The sequence below is a fragment of the Mirounga leonina genome, unplaced genomic scaffold (assembly GCF_011800145.1).
Source record: "Mirounga leonina isolate KUSES-001 unplaced genomic scaffold, KU_Mleo_1.0 Mir_53, whole genome shotgun sequence".
Taxonomy (NCBI): Eukaryota; Metazoa; Chordata; class Mammalia; order Carnivora; family Phocidae; genus Mirounga; species Mirounga leonina.
The window spans coordinates 67,398,656-67,415,844 of NW_023270807.1; the positions used below are offsets into that span (position 1 = coordinate 67,398,656).

General features: G+C 35.0%; 1 protein-coding gene across 3 annotated transcripts; it reads right to left on the reverse strand.

Moving 5' to 3' along the window:
- TUBE1 (tubulin epsilon 1) lies at positions 1-17,093 on the reverse strand. 3 transcript variants are annotated; one of them, XM_034991859.1, is made up of 12 exons: positions 16,990-17,093; positions 16,816-16,889; positions 16,200-16,252; positions 12,995-13,052; positions 9,894-10,009; positions 8,089-8,210; positions 5,943-6,130; positions 5,551-5,726; positions 4,614-4,754; positions 2,175-2,315; positions 1,418-1,592; positions 1-1,101 (listed from the first exon to the last, which is right to left on the reverse strand). In XM_034991859.1, exons 1-12 carry the CDS (start codon positions 17,012-17,014, stop codon positions 943-945), a joined length of 1,428 nt encoding a protein of 475 aa, XP_034847750.1. In that variant the 5' UTR covers positions 17,015-17,093; the 3' UTR covers positions 1-942. The 3 variants fall into 3 exon arrangements, with proteins under 3 accessions (XP_034847750.1, XP_034847753.1, XP_034847751.1); XM_034991862.1 differs by lacking the exon at positions 16,990-17,093 and having other exon boundaries at positions 9,894-10,496; XM_034991860.1 differs by lacking the exons at positions 16,200-16,252; positions 16,816-16,889; positions 16,990-17,093 and adding an exon at positions 13,497-14,450.
- Between the last annotated feature and the right edge of the window lie 96 nt (positions 17,094-17,189).

Consider the following 17,189-nt stretch of genomic DNA (forward strand, 5'->3'; position numbering starts at 1 on the left):
TCCTTACTTTGAAAAGGAAAGAAACTTAAAAACTTAGCACTAAAGAAAGCACAGATTATTTTGGCTTGAGAATAAATTGTTCCTAAAAATCACTTCCTTAAGTGATAAATCCACCTATGGATTTAAAATATAAATTGTATTTAAAGATAAATTAATGTTAACTACAACTGGAGAGTATAATAACTGGAACATGTTCACTAGACTATTACAGCCATTTTCCTGTGGAGTTTGGAAGATGTCAAGCTAAGTAATGTTCTGTTTGCTTATATAAATGGTGACAAGCAAAACCAATAACAAGCAATACTGTTTAAAAATATGGACATTTATTATTATGAAATCAACTGGTTTAATAAAAAATCATTATATTTAAAGATAACTTAATACATATAAATGTTAAAGTGTAAATTTTCATTCTTTTGAGTGCAAACATGTGGTTACCCAAAGAAGAAACAAAACCTCCTTCATAGTTGTAATAAAACCTATCCCAGAAAAGTTAGTGGGTATTACATAGAAGTATTTATATTGTGTTCTACTACTCCTTGTACTTGCTTTTAAAAAATCAGGAGAATTTAAACAGAATATGAAAAAATAAATTATAAATAAATATAAAAATATACCTTATAAGGTTTTTATTGAAGACATGATTATCATTGTATTAATGCCTAAATATGAGACTGTAAGTAAAAGTATTGAACTATTTTCCTGAAGACAAATGTTTGAAGTTAAGGTAGTAGGACTTCACTAATTTCACAGACTGGTATCACCCACAAATTGTGATGAAATGAAAATCACTTTTTTTTTTTTTTAAGACAAAAATGCTTTCTAATAGGAAAAGTGCAAACTGGGTTTTCTGAATCACAAAAATTCTGAAACAGAAAGAAAAGGTGACAAATTCCAGTGTAAAATTAAGAAAAGTAAAAGTTGTATCTTGGGGTTTCTTTTTTACACAGCTATGCTTAGTCTAGGAAAATCTTCCACAGGCATGCTTTTCGTGGCATCCAGTTGGTTGTATTCCTCTATGAGCCCTGATAAAGATGACACAGCTTCCATGAAACCGCTTTCTTCCATCCCTTCAATTTGTAGATAGTGATGAAGATGAGCCTATAAATAAAAAACTGGATAATGTTGACCATTTTCAGAAAATTTAATACATGAATAACTATCCTAAAACATAAATAATTCTTTATTAAAGTGATACTTCACTCAGCTTTACAAGAGAAAGGAGAACTCCAATCCCAATAAACTCACGAGATTTCTCCTTTAGATAGTCCGAGTAAACCTCTCCTCTTCAGTTATAATCAGTACAGTGAATAGAGCAGTCAGGATTGCCCTTGATTTGTGATAGTGTAATTTGTGAGAAGACATCTTAAATAGCCAAAATAAACACATACAGTTAAGAAGGTGTACTGATAATTACCTTTTTCTTGTAGAGCCTCATGAATCTCTCTTTCAGTTCCATGAAGGTAGGCTTCACGCATGTGTTATTTGCTAGAGCTAATAATGAATGGGAATGGCCCACAGGAGGGACTGAACACAGGCTGGTTTTCCAGCCTTCTTGATTCCAGGAGACAAACTGTAGAGAAGGTTTTAATCTGAAATACAAAAACCCAAAGGTGAGAATGAAGGTACTGAAAGTATCTGCCATATATGGCAGCAGACATTACTGATGGTACCATTCTAATTGCTCAGTATGTAACGTGAGTTACCTACTTTTTACTATTAGTAGTATCACGGTACAGTCTGACAGTGAGCTAAGGGACATTTAGTTAGGAGGGCATTAAATCTGGGGATGAAAAAGAGATGAAAATATTACAATTTAAAAAAAATTACAATTTTCCTTACTTTGTAATTCAATAGAGTAGTTTTCCTAAAAACAGACTGTCAAAAAATAGTAAAACACAAACTTAGAAGCAGTGTAGTGGTAGTAATAAAACAACAGTAGTTAAATTTTCCGAACACTTTCAGAAAATAAAATATTTCCTATATCATTCACTATTCAAAAATAACAATTTTGTACCATTATTACTCTTATTTTACATTTGAGAAAAATAAGGCTACGTAGTTTGCTCAAGGTCACCCTTTAGTTAAGTGGCAATGCTAGAATTCGAAGAGAGGTCATCTGAACTACTATGCTAGTAGTATACATAAATTACCATGAAAATATAAAATCAAACCTTTCAATATTTCTGCGAAGATCTGAAACCTGTACATTTCCTCTAACCATAAGGGCACAGGCAAGGTAGAGACTATGTTTGGGGTCAGCCCGAATTAGCTGGTGATCTTTACTAAAGGCATCTGAAAACATCTGATCCAACCTAGAACAATGAAAGAATCACTGTTTATACAAAATATTATTTCTTCTATGTAGAACTACAAAGTACAAAGACAGTCACCTACAGGTAAATAAACACACACAAACACCTTCTACATTTCAGCTATCATTTTCTCAAAACAATCTTGATGAGAAATATGAGAAGAGAGGAGGACATCTTTTATCCTTTATTTAGAAAGGAAGAAAAAGGTGCCAACATATGTATATCTAATAATACACAGGATCCTGTCTTTAATATAGCCCCAGCCTGGTTCTTAAATCCCACTTAACTCAATACAAATATAATTAGGTTCCCTAGATAACTCTAGATTCTGTGTGCTGAATCTATATCATGTCTGGGAAGAGCTGCAGAAATCAGTGTTACCTACTCATTCAACAGATACTTACTAAATGCCTTCTATGTGCAGGCACTTTTCTAAGTGCAAGAGACCCAGTACTGAACAACAAAAATTTCTGCTTTACTGGAGTTTACATTCGATCTTGGTTATGTGACAGCAAGAAGAACAGAAGACTCCTTTAGGGAATGGTGAGCTGTGGGGTGTTTGTAAATCCTCTGCTACTGTGTTCAAAATTTGGTGTATATGTGCTTTTGGGCATTTTTATGAAGTTAAGGAAACCCAGAAAAGGATAAGAACCACTAAACAAGTGGGCAAATTCATTCTTGATTTATCCTCTGCTGCAAAATATAAAAACTAGTAAGGAGCTATTTGTAATTTTGGGATACTTATCTTTATTCACATTAGAAATACGGAATTTCAAGAAACATATACACACTTCTCATATGTGCTTATTATTTTCATGTGATAAAAATGGGATGAGGTACAGGACTGACATTTATTAATAAAAGGTACAACAAAAACCATTCTCACTACTAATAAGAAATTAAAGAGTTTTAAAACTGACTTTTAATAGTACAATTTTAAAACAATTTATTATTTTACTCAAGGATAGATAAACGTGTTCATGTGCTGATATGACCGCCTCTGAAATATCTATAGTACAGCAGAAAAAAAGGGAAAAAAGAACACAAAGATAGAAAGAACATTGTGACAAGTTCCCTAAGAGTATAAAATCTTTAAAGTCCCTTATACATTTTCACAAACACATTTTTAAAAATAAACCTTTGTAACAAATTATGATTATATGAATACAAAATGCTGCAACAGTATAATTTTTATCAAAATATGCTAAAAGCGGGATTAAAAGAAGTTTAATTGGCTTTGAAACATTCAGGTTGAAGGACCAAGTCAAACATTTTTTTCTTTATGCTGAATTTAATTAGAAATTCCCTGTCTTTATTTTTTAAGAATTAACTTTAAATGTAAAAATGTTTGGACTATCACTATTGTACAATAAATAGTTTAGCACCAATTTACATTCTATGTGTCCACATATTATTTAAATACACTAATTTTTAATATGCGGGGCTGATAATAACAGTGAACATTTAGTGAATGATTACCATGTTCCACATACAGTGCAAGTTGCTTAACTTAAGGTCATCACCATTCCATGCAGAAAGAGTCCTATTAGTTGGCATAACTGTTTATTTGTTAACAGCTTAAATAAAAGTTAATAGCACTGTGACATTTACAGTGCAGAACTGTTATTTTGCCAAAATTTAAACTATAAAAAAGATCTTTAATCTGGTTTTTATCATTTACATACTTTCCTCTTACAGAGTTTGACAGGACCTTTTCCCTCAGTCAACTGTGGATGCCAGTGGGACCTTTTCAAGCTTATCATCACTGTATATGCTCAGAATATTTTTCAATTACATTTTTATTAAGTAGACTAAGTTTTACGCTTATAAATGACACACAGTTACAAAACAAGGTGTTCTGGAAATTATATATAGCAGCTACCATCAACAGTAACACTGGAAAGCCTTCTATGGTGCTGGACTGTGATAAGAACTTTAAAGATACTCTTATTTAATATACCCAACAAAGGTATGAGGTAGGTCCACCTGCCCAAGGTCCTATAGCTATTGACAGAATTAGCATTCAGACTTAAGTATGTCAGACTTCAAAGCCCTGAAATCTTTTTCAATAAAAACCAAATCTTTATGAATTTCATTAGCTTAAAAATTTAGATTTAATGTCAAATGGTTTCATATTCACTTTTTAAACAATGACTTGTAAAATAAAGGATTCAAATAATGAAAATGACACAAAGAAAATGACACAAAAAAATACCCAGAGTTACTACAAACTTAAAAAAATTTTTTTAAAAAAGTAATTCAAATTATCAAGTCATTAGAATAGTTACTACATCTTACCTTCGGGTAGGAATGTTAACATCTGCCAGTGTATATAGAGGTGTTAGGCTTGACACAAGATAATGCAGTTGAGGAAAAGGAACTAAATTCATGCTGATTTCATTAAGGTCCATATTAAGGGACCCTTCAAACCTTGCAGAGCTAAAAAATTAACAAAGCAAGAGAAAAAAATTTAATGTTAAAATTTTATACTTTGAATGTAGCTTTATTCAGCAGGCATTCTTAAATCCTTTTGTACACTGTTCTTCAGTAGAGAATATATGCTCCTTTTTTCTGTATTAGTGAAATTTAGTATCATGAATATCATGTATAAAGGTAATTAAAATGTAACACACAACATCTATAGCAATTCTTATTTGTGGATTATATGATGTGTAACCAACACACTATTATGTTGCCCATTACACATATAAAAATATCTTAAAGCAGACTGAGTTAAACACATACAGGTCAATAATTAATAAGTCTATAAACGTCACTAAATTCTTCAAGGGTCTGCCTAATGTGCTCTATAATTTGGAATATAATAATGCCAAAGCAATCTTCTAGATCAAAGTCAAGGGTATATTTTAGACCAACTAACAATAAGGAGGTAAACATTAGCTGCTTTAAAAAATGAGGACAAACTACAGCAAAGAAAATATGCTTACTGTTACCTAACCAAGTTCTCAAGTGTTTATCTGTGACAAACTTTTTTCATTTAACACCTATTAATATTCTCTGGAATGCACCTGGGAAAATGCTGCTTTGGAGTAATAGAAATTAAAGTTCTGGTCTATCACTCCAAGATCTGAAAACACTAGACAGAATAAAATAAAAGAAGCTCCTGTGACTTAGAAAAACTGAAAAATGCTACTACAAAAATGCAACTGCAAGTATCATCAGAGGCCAAGTGAAGTTTTCAAACTGTCCTAAGTTTTGCAATCAATAGGATTACCTTGTTAGGTTCAGCAGCAAATTGGCCACAATGTTGTTCATTGCATCAAAGGGCCTCTGGTGCCACTTTTTGACAGCCCCAGCACTTGAAGTAACCAGACTCTTTGGCTTTATAGTTGTGCCCAACTTTCCAGAATTCACCATGAGGTCAATTTTGCTAATGATGTCAAATAAAGACTTTTAAAGGAAAAATATTGGGAGAGAAGCTATTAACAAGAGCAGACACAGATGACATTATACCAGGAAGGAAAGAAGAGAAAGAAAAACAATTTGAACTTATTTCTCCTCTTAGATGGGAAGGCTGAAAAGTGAAGAGAATGTTTCCTATGCACATATAAGCATAACACAAGACTGAATGTTTAAATATTCATAAATTACAATGTCATTTCTTACTTGGTTGTCAATGGGCAACACACAGTCTGCATGCTCATTAAGTTCCTTCATTGCCAAGATGCTATTGTAAGGTGAGGTTATGACATCATCCTCACCAGAAGGATAAACTGATGTCACGAATCTGTATACTTCTGGGAATTCATCCTCAAGCAACTTTAAAAGAAATGTGCCAAGTCCAGATCCTGTTCCTAAGGATTAAAATTGCAAAAACAAAAACAAAAAAACCCTGCATAAATGATTCAAAATAAAATTGTGAGGAACTTGGAATTTTATGGCTTTTTTGGGTAGGAACATACATTAAAAACCAGAGCATTATATAGAAGACAGTTCTGATTCCATTAAAAATTAAACATATAAACACATACATATATAAAACCTATAAACAAAATGAAAAAGGCAAACTAAGAAAAAAATCTCCAACATATATGATGGACTAAATTTCTTTAATAAAGAGGTCTCACAAATCAACAACCAAAAAAACACGAGTAATACAACAGAAAAATGGGTAAAGTATGTAAATATGTAATTCATAATAAATCAAATGGTGAATAGATGTGAGGATGCTCAACTCTTCTTCTAATCAAAGAAATCCAAATTAAAACAATCTAATTTTGAATGTATTAATGTTTTATAATACTCAGTGTTAGTGACAGTGTGGGGAAATAAACCTGTATACATTGTTTCTAATAATATGGATTGGTGAAATAATGTAGGAGAGTATTTAATAATATCAATCAAAATTTAAAATGTACATATTCTTTGGTCCCATTTTCCTTCTGGGAATACTATGTATATCTATAGAGGCATAAATGAGCAGAAATGTTATGTACCAGATGTTCAAGTGGGGATTGTTTGCTATAACTAAATATCATTAACAACTTAACATCCACTAATGGAAAATGGACTTCAAAAATTTTTATATATTAACACAACTGAATTCTAGGAGACAGAGAAGATACTGAAAGACATTTGGGAAAGACATAAAGTGAAAAAATGTTGGAATAGTATGTACTGCATGATCTTATGTTAAAATAAACATACACACTTTTAAAGGCACAGAAAATATTTGGAAGGATATAGACATAGGCAAACTTGATTACCCTGTGAGAGAGACTAGGATTTAGATGTGGGAAAAGAGACCATTTTTAACCTTCACTATTATTTATTTTTGCCAGTAAATTATGAATAAAGTATAATCTTCTGAGATTTTGAGTAATAGAGGGATTAAAAAAGGCACCATAATGAACTATAAATCAAATTGGTTTTTTGAAAACTTATCCAAACTTGCAGGTTAATTATACTAGTACAAAGAAAATTTATTTCTTAATTTAATGATTATGATGGTCCTCCAAAGGCATGGTTACGTAACAATTATAACTTTAATTTTAAAATGTTATCACATTGAATAATATGTATAAAAATCAATTTATATAACTTGGTGAATATAAAATCTTAATCTGAGCTTGGAGAAAAATAGCATCGCAAATTTTTCTTTTAAAACTCACTAATCCTATTGGAAATCAGCAAAATACGGTATGTTTCTAGTTCATAACACAGAGGAGCAAAATACTTCATTTGCAAGGTACAGGCTTCCCTGGGGAATGAAAGCAATACAGATCATTTATTCTAGGTCAAGGTAATTACTATGAAAGTAATGATTTAAAGGAGCTGACTAAAAGGATTTCTTTTATCTCTATCTCTTATTGGACACAAGAAAGGTTGGAAGGCAGTTAAAGAGTACTGATGTTTCTTAGCAAGGATACCTATGAACAAACCAGAAATGCTTAGCTTCTAGGTGAGATACGAGACTACACAAGCAAACTCTTAGGAGTCAGTATTCCCAGAAAGCTCTCATGTACTGAAATGTAGTTGGAAATTTTAAAAAAGAAACTAAAAGTAGAAGAAGAAAAAACTTCAGATTTAGTTGTACTGACTCTTAAAAGGGCTTCAATTTATAAGCAATGGTAATGGCAACAAAATTTGACAAAAATTTAAAGTAAGAAGCAGTTATGTATATACTCAAACACATACACTGTTAAGAGTTGTACCTTTATTAGGCATAGGTCTGAAAACAGACTACTGTTTGCAAAATGAATTCCCACGTACACTGTCACATTATTACAGGGAAATGAGTGAATAACTTTACCTCCTCCCATGGAATGTATTATAAAAAAACACTGCAAACAATCACAGTGCTCTGCCGACTTTCTGAGTTTCTCTAAAATCTGTTCTTGATAAAGACTGCCAAAAACTTTGTACCCCACAGCCCTGAAAAAAAGAATATAAATCACAAAACACCCTGGCATTTATTATTTCAAGATTTTATTATTTCTGATCTAAATGAAAAGACTACAGAAAAACTTGAAAAAGCATTTTTACTATATTAATTCTTCTTGTTTCATATGTATAAATCGTATTGTGATATTTCAGAGATACTAGATAGAAAATGTAACATATAAAGATGTATAATCCTCAAATATCCTGATAAAATAGCTCATTATCAATGGATATTAAGCTATGGTTTTCTAAATTCATCATCTCTTTTTTTTAAGTATAAGACTTTAGTTACATAGTTTTTTCTCATCTCCATTTAAAATGAACTCTCATCACAGTAAGTTTTACATATTAAAAGGCAGAATGTGGTTAACTACAAAGACATTAAAAATAAAAAATTCTGAACTAACATATTGGTTTAATATAGGAGAAAACATTGATCACATCGTTACCATTAGTTGAAATGATACACAATAGAAAACTGATACTCATAAGGCTCTGTAAGTCTTTTTGATTAATCAGATTTTTTTTTTTTTTTTTAAGATTTTATTTATTTATTTGAGACAGAGAATGAGAGACAGAGAGCATGAGAGGGAGGAGGGTCAGAGGGAGAAGCAGACCCCCTGCTGAGCAGGGAGCCCGATGCGGGACTCGATCCCAGGACTCCAGGATCATGACCTGAGCCGAAGGCAGTCGCTTAACCAACTGAGCCACCCAGGCGCCCGATTAATCAGATTTTTAAGGAGCACTTTGATGCATTAAAAATGATGAAAAAAATGAATGAATGACTTCCACGGTTGTGTAACTCAAAAAATTACAGAAAAAGTTACACAATTAGTGAAAAGCCAGTTAAGTGGGCAGGTGAATTCATTTAGTGGCTGGTTCCCCCCAGATGAATGTCTAAGAATGCAAAATGTAAATTCATACTTTAAAGGTTTATTTATTAGAGTCATCTCTACCCGCAACATGGGGCTTGAACTCATGACCCTAAGATCAAGAGTTGCACGCTCTTCCAAATGAGCCAGCCAGAGACCCAGTAAGTTCATGCTTTAGTAAAATGATATTACTACACATTAGGAACCTGAGAGACAGATTGCAAATAGATAAAATAGTAAATATTAGACTTGCAAATAATAAGAAGCTACTTAATTTTTAAAAAACAGCAAAAACAGTCTCAATGTAAATTTTCAAATGATCACTGTTAAAGCTTTTTACCCCATTAAGGAGAACAGTTATATAATTTAAGAGCTAAACACAGCCTTAGGCTGAGCTTAAATGCTGGGATACTGGTCTGGCTTGCACCTCTTACCAGTCCAATCAAGTCTGACCAGCTGGAGAACTTGGTAGAGTCAAATAATATAGGTAAGAGACAGTTTATAAAAATAGTTAAAACTTTTGTTACTAGTATTATTTAAGAATCAATTTACAAGGAATTTAGTAAATCCATTTTTCATGATTTTTTCTTAAAAAAAGGTGAGAAAGAACTATGATACAGGTGGCTTTTCAGCATTGAGAAATCCCATCATTTATGCAGGAAAAGATGATGGGCTGAAAAGCCTAGAGCCAGGTCTGGCAGGTTAGATCTTGCTTTCATGTCAGCAGGACCTATTAGAATGAAGGAAAGATCATTCATTTTTTTCAGATGACATTCAATTTTTACATACAGCATATTCTCACCAATTATTGCCTGAGCCAGAAATATCAGTGATGAGCTGCTTGCTATCAAACACATCTCTCAATGGTCCCTGCAGAAGTTCATTTACTACCCCTTCCTCCATGTCAATCAAGACAGCCTGAGAAAGAAATAAAATTGAATTAGCATATTTTTCTTTAAAGCTAGTAACTCTGTAAATAAATTTATGAACTAAAAGTAGCATTGTCCTTTTTATAGTTTAAGCTTAATCAAATCTTTATGTAGAATCTGTTATAAGAATGAAAAAGTCATTTCACTCTGCTCAGGAGGTGGAATAAAATTAAAAGGTGGGTTCTAAACTCTTATCCTACTCCGAAATACCATGTGGGCGTGGAGGGAGGAACTGAATAATCCCCTCAACTGATTTTCTAACAATTCTTTTATCATGTGCCTATGTGATTGTAAATGTTCTGAGAACAAGGACTCAGAAATTTAAAAGGTGCCCTAGCCAGAAAAAAATTCTCAATAAATGTAGGGTATGTTAATACACTTGCTTACCAGGAACAACCATGCTGCTCTTCATGAATTGCAGCCCAAAACTGTCCAGTTCAAATCAGTAAACTTACTATCAGGTGCAAACCAAGGCCCTGGATAGAAGTCAAAGATGACAATGGGTCTCTACACCCAAGAAAATCTAATTCATTACCGTAAACATTATTGACATGGGAGATAACCTTTATTACCAAGAAGAAAATGAGAATATAAAACATAAAATTAAGTATGGAAAGAAAAATAGAAAAGATTGAAGGGAAACACAGCAAAATGTAGGCAAGGATAGCTTGGCAGTAGGATTATAAAACCCCTACCCTCACTGTTTTGTACTTCCCATGTTTTCTACACTGAGGAAGGTAAGTGAAAAGGTAAAATAAATAGTTAAAAAAGCTGAAAAAAATTCTGAAATAACAGAGTACCCTACAAAGCTATTAACTCTTTGATTCAGGGTCACAGAGAAAGTGCTTGGTTTGCAGGCTTTTTTAGTTCTTGTGACCCTGTGACTTGAAGCACTTACAGTATTCTAAGTGCTTTGTATGCATTACCCCATTTGATCCTCACAACCTGGTGCATAGGTACTATAATTACCCCCGCTTTACACGTGAGAAAACTGAGGCCTAGGAAAGCTAAATCACTTAGCTGTGATCACCCAGCTAGTACGTGATGGAGCGGAGATTCAAACCTGGTTAGTCTGGCTGCAGAATCTTCAGTCTTAACCACCAAACTCTATGCTCTTCTTGTTTTTTGTTTGTTTGTTTGTGTAGTTAACTATGCTACTATAAGCAAGCAATTGAAGTAGTCTTACCCAGTATATTAGAAATATTCTATTTCTAACTGTACAATAGTATATCACAGTAGTATATTAGAAAGACTATAAAATTATGTATTACAAATGTGCTCTCTTATATACAGCGAGCAATATACATACACTTTATGTATACTGGACTATATAGGGTTATTTACTGGCAACTTAGGGTTTTTCTAGGATATTTTATGATAATATGCAAGTGTTACCTAGATGTTGACTTTAACATCTAATCAACCGTAAGAGAGACTTCACTGTGTGGGCAAATTGTAGTATATTACAAGTTGTGTAAGATTACAAAAAGAAAAAAAAAAAAAGCTTATAATGGCTTTGTTTCAAAACAGACTTATTTAAGAGAATTTGTGGAAGATTACCCTCAGCTACCTTGCAGTCTGGCAAAGGAAGGAACAGGCAGAATACAAACTGACATTCAAGCACCTCTTGGAGTCAGTTTTGAGAGAATCATCCCTGTCATCGTCACTGAGCATTAAAAACGCTGACATGGTATAGAATTTCAATTCTAGTCACATCAAGCCTTTGATTTGTTTTTCATTTGGAAATTAACTGAGGAGGAATTATTCTGGGTTCCTCATGCAGCCAACCAAGGTCTGGAGTGACAACTGTTCTAGGATTTGATGTTTATTGTTTTCTGCCAGAGCAACCTGGTGATAGCTTTCTGGTCTTTGAGCTCTCCCTTAATTGTAATATAGGATTTACAAAACTCTGAGTATTTGCCCATTAACCTAGAATACTGGACACAGTGGAAGGGCCTAACCACCAAGTTATCTTGTGAAGCCTAGACTCTTCAGTGATCACAACCACATAATACCAAGACTCTTAAGGAGAAATGGAAGAGTACCTTCCTAGGACAAGTCAAAGGTGACAGACACACATTGATTTATTCTTTCCCAAAGGTATTTCCTCCATCTCCTACCTTGCTCACTGATAGGGTCCTGGAAAAGAGCTCAAATTGGGAGTGCTCTGGGAAATGTCAATGTTACTTTTTCTGTAAGATTTGGATTGGGATGTTAGCGCTCTCCATAGCATGCAGGATACCAACTGTTAATCATCCGAACAGCCTACAAGCACATGGTCTCTGCCATAAATTTTGTTTTCCAAGGACATCAGAGATTACAGATACAAGGAGACAGTTCCGAGATACCACAAAATGATTGCTTTTCACTCTTCCAGGCACAATTCCAGGTCTGATCCTTATTGTCTCAATTCCTTCCATACAAACTGCTTTTCTGTTAAATTAATTGATCAACAACTGGAAAAAGCAGTTTGTTGTAGAGAAACAATCGTGGAAGTGTTGTTGGAATGAGGTTATGACTAAATATGGGCTACTGACTCAAAGCATTTTTGTTCAAGAGGTCTTACATGGTTATAGTATTCACTATAACGTGGCTGGATCCGTGCTTTGTACTGGGAATAGTAACTGATGCAAAGAAATGTTCCATTATCTTCAAATGAAAAATTAACCTGCATTAGTACGTGTTTGAGGCTTAGAATTAAGAAAGCTCCTTTTGTTATCATTTACCCAGATGTGTATTTCCCCTGAAACATTTATAAAAAAATGCTAAAGATACAGTGTTTTTACTTTAAGCACAAAATTTTCCCCCTAAAGTTCCAGGAAGATATAAAATGTCTGCCTAATTATATTTACATTAAAATGTGGCTTAGTAAATACTTTTTTTAAATTTTAGAAGTTAAAAGTTTATTCTGTTACAGAAGTATAGTTATTTTTAAAACACACACAATATAAGAATCCAAGTATACAGATCTTACTCGTGCTTTCAAAGAACAAATTTTCCCCTTGGAAATACTGCCACCATCACCAACCACTCTGAAAGATAAAGAATGAGAAAAGGTCAAAAGATCTTCCAAGGCTAATGCTGCTGTTAGGTAATAAAGTTAATTCCCATTTATATAATAAAGCTACTTACAGGTCTGGTGAGGTAGACACAAAAGGCAACGTAGAAGGTGCCATTCCCATTCTTCTCCCTTGTCTACCCTCCCCTTAGGCTGAAAAGTGAGGTACTTTTTTCCCTGGCTTTCTTTATAGTTAGGGCTGGCCATGTAATCCAGTTCTTACTAATGAGATGAAAAGCTTCTGGGAAGCTTTTCTGATAAGGACGACCAGATGCAGTTGGTGCCAACTCTTCCCTTTTCCTACCTTAAACATGAATAAAGATATGATACATGGAGTGGAGGCTGCCACTTTATAGTTATAAAAAAATAAACATGAGGACAAGTAGCCAACACAATAGGAATAATGAAACGAAAGTACCTTGGTCTTTTAAGGCATTTCTCCAAGCCTAAATCACCCGATTTCCAGATTTCTTTATATGGGATAACTGGATACTTTGTGTAAGCCACCATTAATGAGGTTTCCTATTGTAGCCAAACATACATCAACTGATATATCAGTTATATATCATTGAGTATCTACGGTTGTTCCTAGAATTTCATGTTGAACTAAAGTAACTACATCTATGACCAACACAGGGTATGAGTCAATACAATTTACAAGAAGACAATATATAAAAGGAAGTTGAATTGAGCACAGATGATGCTATAGATTGGGTCGGTAAACTATGGTCCTTGGGCTAACTCTGACCAGCTGCTTATTTTCCTAAATAAAGTTTTATTCAAACATAGCCATGCCCACTTGATATGCACTAGTAAGCTATACCTGCATTCCTGTTAGAACAGCAGAGTCAAACAGATGTGACACAGACCTTATGGTCTGCAAAACCTAAAATATTTACCATCTGGTCCTTTGCAGGAAAGGTTTGTTAACCGCTAGTATAGGTAAATTCCTAGTATGCTATTAAAAAGGTATGGTCATTTCCTCAAATAGATATACAAGTATACACAAAAATGTGGTCTTGTTTTTCAAAGTTTTTTTGTACTAACATGGAACAGATGCTGGCAGGTGTTGCTAGTACATAGAAGAGTAAAATGCCAAGACTCATCTCCCCTTTTTGGATAAACTTGGGGTTGGGGAAATAAGAATGCCCTCACGTTAAATTATTAAACAGAGTACAGGAGAGTACAGTTATGTAGTCGCCTTATTAAGAAAGATTAGCTCCCCAGCTGAGTCTCGACTAAGTAATACTTAATGAAAGGATTGGCCATCAAGAGTAGAGGGGATGAGGGCGCCTGGGTGGCTCAGTCGTTAAGCGTCTGCCTTCGGCTCAGGTCATGATCCCAGGGTCCTGGGATCGAACCCCGCATCGGGCTCCCTGCTCGGCAGGAAGCCTGCTTCTCGCTCTCCCACTCCCCCTGCTTGTGTTCCTGCTCTCGCTATCTCTCTCTCTGTCAAATAAATAAATAAAATCTTTAAAAAAAAAAAAGAGTAGAGGGGATGAGAGTGGGAATTTACTTAGAAGGGAAGCACATAAAAGGAAGTATTACAAAAGCAAATTTGAGTCTCTTAACAGTATTTAGGGCAGAGGATGTTCTAGTTCACAAACAAGAGGGAATCCTAGATAGCAGATATCTCCATATAATAAAGATAAATGACACCAATCATTAAGGTAAAACACCTAACTCCCCTTGGTCTGATTCCATGATCACCAAGCAACCTTCTATTATTTAGCTTTTCAGGTAGATTTCCTACAGAAGAGAAAGTGCTTTTGAAGGGAAAGGAAGATCTGGTGCTCTTGAGTTATGGTTCCTACTATCAATTACTACATTGATTTTCTGCTTTTTAATCTCCCATTCTCTTTGAGTTTGGTTTATCTGCCTGTACTGGAAAGCAATGGACTCATTCTCAAGATGTTAACAAGTTTTCTGAGTTTGCAAGTCTGAGGGTCAGACTCTGGGATTCACCAAGGAAGTGGAGACTAATTAGCCTTCCCTAGGAGATAACTCACCTCAAATACCCAACCAACTAATTCAAACTAGAACTAGAATTTTTACTGAATTAGATAAAGGTGGATATTCATGATATATTATTTAGTTCAAGTCCACCACAGTTTAGTTTTATTATTTTTAAAATACACAAACTTTATGATTAAACATTAAAAGCTCATGGACATACCTTGAATGTCAAAATTACGTTCAGATAAAAGATACATATGCTCTTTATTATATAAACAAAAGTAATTTGACAACTGTTGTTCTCCTTTTTAGCACATTCTATTCACAGAACAAATATTCCTGACTACAAATAGTGTCACAGAAGTGTAAAAAATATATTTTTCTTTCAAAAGTTAGTCATTCTTGAATGCATTAACAATATACCCTGAGGGAAACTTTCAGTAGTCCTTCAGTAAAACTTCATTTCAAGGTCATGTTAAAAGAAGGCACATGAGGGGCGCCTGGGTAGCTCAGTCGGTTAGGCGGCTGCCTTCGGCTCAGGTCATGATCCCAGGGTCCTGGGATCGAGCCCCTCATCGGGCTCCCTGCTCAATGGGAAGCCTGCTTCTCCCTCTCCCACTCCCCCTGCTTGTGTTCCCTCTCTCCTGTCTCTCTGTCAGATAAATAAATAAAAATCTTTTTCAAAAAAAAAAAAAAAAAGAAGGCACATTGGGGGCGCCTGGGTGGCTCAGTTGGTTCAGTGTCTGTCTTCCGCTCAAGTCATGATCCTGGGGTCCTGCAATGAAACCCCATGTTGGGCTCCCTGCTGATCGGGGAGTCTGTTCTACACTCCCTTTGCTCCCACTCGTGCTAGCGCCCGCTCTCTCTCAAATAAATAAAATCTTTAAAAATAAATAAAAATAGGAGAAGGCACACTAAAGGTTCTTTTTGTTCCTTCATATGGCCTTAAAAGGAAACCTGCTGTCCTGCTCTGCAGAATAATATGAGAAATATTAATGATATGGGAATAATGAGAAAAAAATATGCTTTCAATAATTAGAAAAACAAAAAAGCCAGACTTTTTTATAGTTATCAACTGTTTTATTGTCCTTTGAAGAGGTCTCACCCAATCTGATGACATGAAAAGAATCATTATGCTACGTGATAGACTTCAATCCCATCTTACCTGGTATCCACATTTCTAAAGAAGCTGCTTATTGCCTCGTCATAAATTCCTTTCTAAAAAGAAAAAGTATATATAACATTTGATTAAGTTTTGTCTCTTTCCCAAATGAAATCCTTTCGATTTAATAATCTCACAATACCGTAATGGCTGATCTTTGACTATGAGAACAGCAGCAAAAATGCAAGTTATCATAAAGTGCTTAAACTGATTCTTACTACCTAAAGAATAAATGCCATATGGATTAAGTTTAGCAGAGGGTGCTGAAGAAAGGAGTCCCCCATAGGATTGTAGAAGGTGCGTCAAACGAGAGCTTTTTCTGGATTCCTGGTGATCATTTTAAAGTTGATTAAATTCAGTAATATAATACCACACATGTTACCTATTCTACAAAGTACTTCCCCAATACTATCTCATTGCTCTTCACAAGAATCCTGATAAAAATGAGACCCTGAGAATCAGGGAGACTTAAGACTAAAGTCTTTGGCCAGCATTTGTTCTAACGCCAACAAACATTTAAAAACCAGTTTGTTCTTTCCTGAGAAGATCCCATACACCTTACGCCGGTCAGATAAAAGGTCAAATGCACTGATTCTTGCTTAGGCGACTGGGCCGGTACCTGGTTGACCGCGGCATGCTCCCTCAGCGCCAGATCCCAGAAGCAGCAGCCGATCTGGTTTCCGCACTGGCCGACTGCGATCAGCGAGAGGAGGGAAAGAGAGTAGCCATTAGGTGGCAAACAAGGCCACTCGGCTGCGCGGCGACGGAGTGCCCACCCTCCCGCGCAGCTTACCCTGTACGACCACCGACTGGGTCATGCTGCGGCGCGGCAAACCCAGGTACTAGACAGCCCGCGCCCACTTTCGTACTCCCTTGCAAGCCCCGCCCACCAGCGGCGCGCCTGGAGGAGCCGGGAAGCCGTAAAGTCACGCTGCCGCCGCAAGTCACTGCCGTCGCAACGCTCTTCCCTAGAATCAAGCTAAGTTTTTCCGT

Excerpts from the sequence above, each read along its gene's own strand:
- TUBE1 (XM_034991859.1), bottom strand. The coding sequence starts at position 17,014 with ATGACCCAGTCGGTGGTCGTACAGG. Across the intron at positions 16,253-16,815 it reads AGCATGCCGCGGTCAACCAG|AAAGGAATTTATGACGAGGC; the intron begins GTACCGGCCCAG and ends TTTTCTTTTTAG. Across the intron at positions 5,727-5,942 it reads TGTTGCCCATTGACAACCAA|TCTTTATTTGACATCATTAG; the intron begins GTAAGAAATGAC and ends TTCCTTTAAAAG.